This window comes from Anarrhichthys ocellatus, unplaced genomic scaffold (genome assembly GCF_004355925.1).
Source record: "Anarrhichthys ocellatus isolate YVR2014 unplaced genomic scaffold, GSC_Weel_1.0 scaffold1441, whole genome shotgun sequence".
Classification (NCBI taxonomy): domain Eukaryota; kingdom Metazoa; phylum Chordata; class Actinopteri; order Perciformes; family Anarhichadidae; genus Anarrhichthys; species Anarrhichthys ocellatus.
The window spans coordinates 178-6,928 of NW_022281415.1; the positions used below are offsets into that span (position 1 = coordinate 178).

Genomic DNA, 6,751 nt, shown 5'->3' on the forward strand with positions numbered 1-6,751 from the left:
TAAGAAGTGCACTAGATAAAGTAATTCTGTATAACAATGTCTATATGATTTCATCACAATATGATTCCATTGAAAGACGATAAGTTATCATACGGAATCATCGCCCAGCCCGACAATCCATACAACATGTTAATATGCTCTAAATAATTAGTCAGATGATCACAAAAGTTATTAGGATTCATCCTCTGGGTACCTTGAATAGTTGTATCAAATTTCATGACAAATCCATCTAATATTTGTCAAGACTCAGGAGGACGGGGACATTGAGACGGTTTCAGTGAGCTTCCTGCTAGAAGTTAACGTGAAAGAAATCATGTGTAACAGAAAGCAGCGATGTCTTTTAATGTAGTTATCTAAAATCTATTCTGTAACGAGTAACTACTCACATGATTTGATCAGCACATTATGTAAGCCAATTGATCATGGCATCTCTCTGTCTCTCTCTCTCTCTCTCTCTCTCTCTCTCTCTGTCTCTCTCTCTCTCTCTCTCTCTCTCTCTCTCCCTCCCTCTTCCAGCTGAAGAACAAGTTCATGAAGAAGATTCCTCGTGATGCCGAAGCTTCCAACGTCTTGATCGGTGAGGTGGATTTTTTGGACAAACCCTTCGTCTCCTTCGTGCGTTTGGCTCAGGCCACGACTCTGGGGGGCCTCACCGAGGTCCCTGTGCCGACCAGGTGAGTGTGTCTTATGTGTCCTCTTTAATCTCTCGCAGAGTGTGTGACTACCTTTACATGCACCAATTATCCCTAAATACGTCAAAGTGAACATCGGGAGCTAACATGTTTCCTCAGCGTGTTCCAGAGGTGGAGGACTTGTTGGACCTCTTTCATTCCTTCAAACAGCTTCTAAAATATATTTGTTCATATCCAGAAACCTGTTGATGTCCAAGTCCTTCATGATGTTTCTCCTTCTGTTCTTCTGGACGTCATCTCTACTCCAGCTTTACTAACTGTTGGCTGGTTGGTTTGTGTTCGACCCACAGAGAGCGAGAGAGAGGTTTTTTACGTCTGATAGTAGATGAGCTGTATACATGTCCAAAGAATAATCCTAGAACCTGAACAATATCAACATATCACACATGTTCTAGTCATGAAAATGATCCATTCGGAACCACTTCAAATTCAAAATATTATATTCTGAATAAAAGTGGAAACAGAGTGTGCATGTAAACGTCGTCTGTCTCTTTGCGTTTAATCGTCTCTTAACCTTCTGTTCTGGCAGGTTCCTCTTCATCTTGCTGGGCCCACATGGCAAAGCCAAGTCCTACAATGAGATCGGCCGAGCTATCGCTACGCTCATGGTGGACGACGTAAGTGTGACGGCCACTGTCCCGCCACCGATGGACCGAACTCATTCGCACATGACATATGATTTTAAATCTTCTTCACTTCCTGTCAGCTGTTCAGTGACGTCGCCTACAAAGCCAGGGACCGCGAAGACCTGATTGCGGGAGTGGACGAGTTTCTGGACGAGGTGATCGTCCTTCCTCCAGGGGAATGGGACCCCAAAATACGCATCGAACCTCCCAAGAAGGTTCCATCGGCAGAAATGAGGCATGTACACTTAACCATACTTAACCATATTTAAACTTGTAGAAAGAGATTATTTTTGACCGCTTGGGGGAAGCAGAAACAAGTTGATATGTTTAACTTGTTAGCAAATTGTTTCTTTTTTTCTACATCCAGCAGAAGTACGTCCAATATTCTCTCTTTTTGCTCCGTTTTTGGTCTCCTCCACCTCCTGATAAAAATGTCTCTTTAGCTGCTAAATGCTCCACTATGTTCAGCAGTTAGTCTCTCCATGTGTCAGGTAGTAAACAGTGACTTTTTATTGATTATAGCCACTTAAATGTCCACGTCTCCAAAACTACAAATACTTCAAGTCAGCCGTGTCCTTCTCCGTGTTTCCCGCAGGAAGTCGGTGCTGAACCTGAACGAGCTGGGTCAGATGAACGGCTCGGCCGGCGGCGCCGCTGGAGGAGAAGACGAGGAGTTTCCGGCTCCACATGAGCTCGGAGAGGAGCTGAAATTCACTGGGAGGTGAGAAAAGGACTATATCGTATATCCCAGCGTCCATTTTTAATCCAGGTTCTGTAACTAGACATGCTCCGATCGATCAGCCCGCTGGAATCGGACAATTTTCATCTTCATTGGCCGATTATGTGCCGATCAGATTAACACACATGCGCAACACGATGATGCGATCGACAGTTTGGAAGGTCTCTTTCTGACGATGTGCTCGACCTGGTTCTGATAGGTTCGGAGGTGGATTGTGGCTCGACATCAAACGGAAGATCCCGTGGTTCTGCAGCGACATCTACGATGGCTTCCATATCCAGTCCATCTCTGCCGTGCTCTTCATCTACCTGGGCTGCATCACCAACGCCATCACCTTCGGAGGACTGTTGGGGGACGCCACCGACAACTACCAGGTCTTTTTATCAAAGAAAAAACTAAAGTGCCCAGCCGGCGTCTCATCTGACAGAGTGTGACGTCAGGTTGATTGACGTCTCTCTTTCTCTTTTCAAAGGGAGTGATGGAGAGTTTCCTCGGCACTGCTCTAGCAGGGACCGTCTTCTGTGTTTTCGGGGGACAGCCTCTCATCATCCTCAGTTCAACTGGACCCATTCTCATCTTTGAGAAACTGCTTTATGAATTCACCAAGTAAGTAAAGGCACGGACATGTGAACAGTAAAAACACATATGAGGTGGTGTGAGCACTTTCTTTGCTTCAAACTAGTGAAGTTACATAAAGATGGCATATGGTGACATCAACACTCTGTCTCAACAGGAGCAACGAGATCGACTACATGGAGCTGCGTCTGTGGATCGGCCTTCACTCGTGTCTCCAGTGTTTCGTGCTGGTGCTCTCGGACGCCAGCTACATCATCAAGTACATGACCCGTTTCACAGAGGAGGGCTTCTCCAGCCTCATCTCCTTCATATTCATCTCTGACGCCATTAAGAAGATGGTAGGTGACATTTGAAGGCGGGACTAAAACACCAAAATGTTCAGAAGGAATATAACAGCTGTTTTGTTTTTCACAGGTAGGAGCCTGGAAGTATTACCCAATCAACCGCGGCTTCAAGCCTGATTACGTCACCTCCTACAGGTGTGACTGCATCGCACCAGACCAGGGTGAGTCTTCAAACTTTTACTTTTTTCTCGCCTACAAAGTTCATAAGTGGCGACTGTAGTAACTGAATGATTCGGTAAATTAAACATTTGAGCTGAATTTGGTTTGTTTTTGAGAGTGAGGTGAGAAGATGCATCTATTTAATGTCTAGCGGAGCAACGGATCACGAAACTCACGGTTCGGATCAGCACAAAAGAAAAAAGGGAGCAAATAGAACTGCTGTTTCCCCCTGCTTGTCTTTATGCTAAGCTAGGCTAACCACGTCCTGGATGTGAGAAATGTGAGAATTTTCACTCCTGTTTTTTTAATGACACAAAATGTTTTATGTATTTTTTGGTTCTTTAAATCATCGTCAACATGATTTAGGAAATGAACAGGAAACATTAATACTGTGTGTTTAATATTTGAATGTAATTAGTTGCACATATTTGGTGTTTCCTCTGATGATGTGCGTATCTCGTCTGTTTCTGCCTCATTTTTGGATGCTGTCTGACAAAGTGAGTATGTCGACACTGGATTCAGTATTTCTCTCTGGCTAGAATGTAACATGCTAAGTTTAGCTCAGGACTGTGCATGTGTACTGTGTTTGACGCACATATTAACAAACCTACGACAAAATATATAAGTCTTTTGTGTAAAACAACCAAAACTAACCAACGTTGGCAGAATATTGTGTGGTCACGGTGGCTCTTTCACAGTAATACTATATTTGGGAATGAACTTTTGGGATCCTCTGTAAGCTGCAGACTTTTCAGAGGCAGAATTTCCCGCCTGCAGAGATCATCTGATACACAAGATTTGAAGAAATATTCCTTTAACACCAAACATCTGAATATTTTAGAGCATTCCTTCATGTCCTTATGGATTTTCTCTTATATATTCTTTAATTAATCCTGATGACTTCATATCAAACACTACACTGGGTTATTATTACCCATCATTCATTGTGTCCCCTCTTGTGCTCCTCAGCTCTGGCCTTCAATGTTTCAGCTCCAGCCTCAGACGACAACATGACTCTGCTGGTAAGTGACAAAAGACCGGAAACCTGTCTCACCGGAACCTTTCCTGTTTCTCTGGAAGGGAAAAGACAGAAGTCACTGAGATGCAGCTCCAGTTTATTTTGAGGGATTTGAAACAGTTTGTTGTGATTTCACGATGACTCAAGCTTTACTGGACAGAAACTCATATTTAAGAAGCATCTCAGGTTAGGAAATCAGTCCTAACGAGGGAGAAAAAATGTCTTAATTACACATTTTTGCTCCAACTTTGAGGCGCAGAAGTAAAAGTATTTTATCAGCTCTCTTAATTTAGGAGCTGCGTCTTTTGTCAGCTGACATTTAGGAAAACCGCAGAGGTGTCCTGACCAGTTCAGAGCGGACAGCAGCTGGTGTTCAGGCAGAGATATCAGTCAGGAGATCATTTAAAGGTGTTCTGGTGCTTTGTGTCGTGAGCAGGAACTCTTTCTTCTGAAGCCGACGTCGAAGGGAAACGTAAGCTGAGTAACTTTGATGATTCTGGCAGAACCAACAATTTCAGAAGTAATAAATGAAAAGTTTGATCGATCTTGTGCCGCGTGCACAACTTCACGCAGGATTAACTGAAGCCGGAAGTCATTTATATATAAAGACTTTAAGACTCTTTGTTTCTTGATTTACAAACTTACAGAACCAAAACGTCTTGAGCTGAACTCGTGCCAGCAGCTAAAACATTTAAGGAAAGACGCCCTAAAAGCATCTCAGGAAACCTTGAACTGGAGTACAGAAACCCAGGGAAACAAACACAGATCCTCCTGAAACACACCAGTACCTCTTCCTCATATCGTGATTCGTTTCTCAATATAAAGAAGTCTCTTTCTTCTGTTATCGCTTCTCTTTTCTCTCTTTCATTTCTTCCTCCACTCCCGAACCCGTCCTTCATTTTTTGTCCTTCTCTGTCTTCACCCCCCCCCCCCCTTGTCCTGTCTTCTGTAGTTTAACTTGACCGGCCTGGACTGGAGTCAGCTGAGTAAGAAAGAGTGCATGAAGTTCGGCGGTATGCTGGTGGGCAACTCCTGTAAGTATGTTCCTGACCTGGCCCTCATGTCCTTCATCCTCTTCTTCGGCACCTACTCCATGACCGTTTCTCTCAAGAAGTTCAAGTTCAGCCGCTACTTCCCGACAAAGGTGAGACTCCTCCTAATACTTCCCAGCATGCTGTTATTGACTCCCTGCAAGTCCACCTGCATGTGACACGCTCGACTCCTTTAGTAAAGAACGAGAGCAGCTCAGTTTAAAGGAGGCGGCTGTAGAAACTCCTTGTTTTTCTTATTGACATTGTGTGTGAGTGTTAGCTTCAAATGCTAGTTAGCAGTAAATATAAAGTCCTCAATTCCACGTGTCGCCATGTGTACGTGTGTATCAATTCACACTCAAAATAGTCCCAACAAATGCACTATTTATAAGTAATATTTGCTAAAAGCTACAGTTTTCTTCAGATGATGAAAATAATCTAGAAATCCATCAGCTTTTTCCTTCAAAGCTGCTGAATATCTGCACCAGATATCAGCAGCTTTTATTTAAGAATATGGCGATTGGAGCTTCATCCCGTCCGTCTCCTTATCCAAACCTCTACCCAAAAAAACCTTTTATATCCGTACCAGCATGTCCTCCCCCATGTTCTCCCATGTTCTCCCATGTTCTCCGATGTCCTCCCATGTCCTCCCATGTTCCCCCATGTCCTCCCATGTTCCCCCATGTTCCACCATGTCCTCCCATGTTCTCCCATGTCCTCCCATGTTCTCCCATGTTCTCCCATGTCCCCCCATGTTCCCCCATGTCCTTCCATGTCCTCCCCCATGTTCCCCCATGTCCTCCCATGTTCTCCCATGTCCTCCCATGTTCTCCCATGTTCGCCCATGTCCCCCCATGTTCCCCCATGTCCTCCCATGTCCTCCCCCATGTTCCCCCATGTCCTCCCATGTTCTCCTATGTCCTCCCATGTCCTCCCCCATGTTCTCCCATGTTCTCCCATGTTCTCCCATATTCTCCTCTGCTCTCCCTGAATGTGCTCCAGCTCCGTTCCCTGATCAGTGATTTCTCCATCATCATCTCCATCCTGGTCTTCTGTGGGTTGGATCACCTGATGGAGCTGGACACCCCCAAACTGCACGTGCCCACTGAGATCAAGGTCCACTTTTCCCTGAATACCTCTTTTTACCTTCCCCTGAACTGTGTTTTACGTCCCTGCTTGGAAGTATTTCTTTCCCAGAGGAAGTTTTCATGGATTGCTAATCAGTCGTTTGGTTTATAAATGAAAGGATTAATATCTCTTTTTTTCTATCTTCATTTCCTCATGTACGCACCTTTTTCTTGTACTTTTGCGTATATTTGTCTCCCCTCCTCTCCGTCATACTACTCCTCTCCCCCTCCTCCCTTTTGTCTCAGCTGAGGAAGCTAATCAGTGATTTTGCCATCTTCATGTCAATCATGTCCTTTGTGGGTCTGGATATGTTGATGGGGTTAGAAACACCCAAACTAATCGTTCCAACTGAGTTCAAGGTATTTGATTTCTCACTTTAATCTGTGTTTGGAAGAGTGACCGCTGCATGACTGACCGCTGCATGACTGACCGCTGCAT

General features: G+C 44.4%; 1 protein-coding gene across 3 annotated transcripts in view; it reads left to right on the top strand.

Moving 5' to 3' along the window:
* The first annotated feature begins 518 nt into the window (after positions 1 to 518).
* LOC116377599 (electrogenic sodium bicarbonate cotransporter 4-like) overlaps positions 519 to 6,751 on the top strand; it is a 9,237-nt gene continuing 3,004 nt past the window's right edge. The window contains exons 1-12 of one of the 3 annotated variants that reach the window (XM_031839263.1): positions 519 to 674; positions 1,222 to 1,309; positions 1,399 to 1,553; positions 1,914 to 2,039; positions 2,257 to 2,431; positions 2,530 to 2,663; positions 2,791 to 2,971; positions 3,048 to 3,138; positions 4,127 to 4,158; positions 5,107 to 5,298; positions 6,188 to 6,301; positions 6,559 to 6,672. In XM_031839263.1, coding sequence (XP_031695123.1) covers positions 532 to 674; positions 1,222 to 1,309; positions 1,399 to 1,553; positions 1,914 to 2,039; positions 2,257 to 2,431; positions 2,530 to 2,663; positions 2,791 to 2,971; positions 3,048 to 3,138; positions 4,127 to 4,158; positions 5,107 to 5,298; positions 6,188 to 6,301; positions 6,559 to 6,672 — 1,545 coding nt within the window. In that variant the 5' untranslated portion in view covers positions 519 to 531. Of the gene's footprint in view, positions 675 to 1,112; positions 1,310 to 1,398; positions 1,554 to 1,913; positions 2,040 to 2,256; positions 2,432 to 2,529; positions 2,664 to 2,790; positions 2,972 to 3,047; positions 3,139 to 4,105; positions 4,159 to 5,106; positions 5,299 to 6,187; positions 6,302 to 6,558; positions 6,673 to 6,751 lie in introns of those variants that run through there. The other 2 variants (XM_031839264.1, XM_031839265.1) reach the window with 2 other exon arrangements.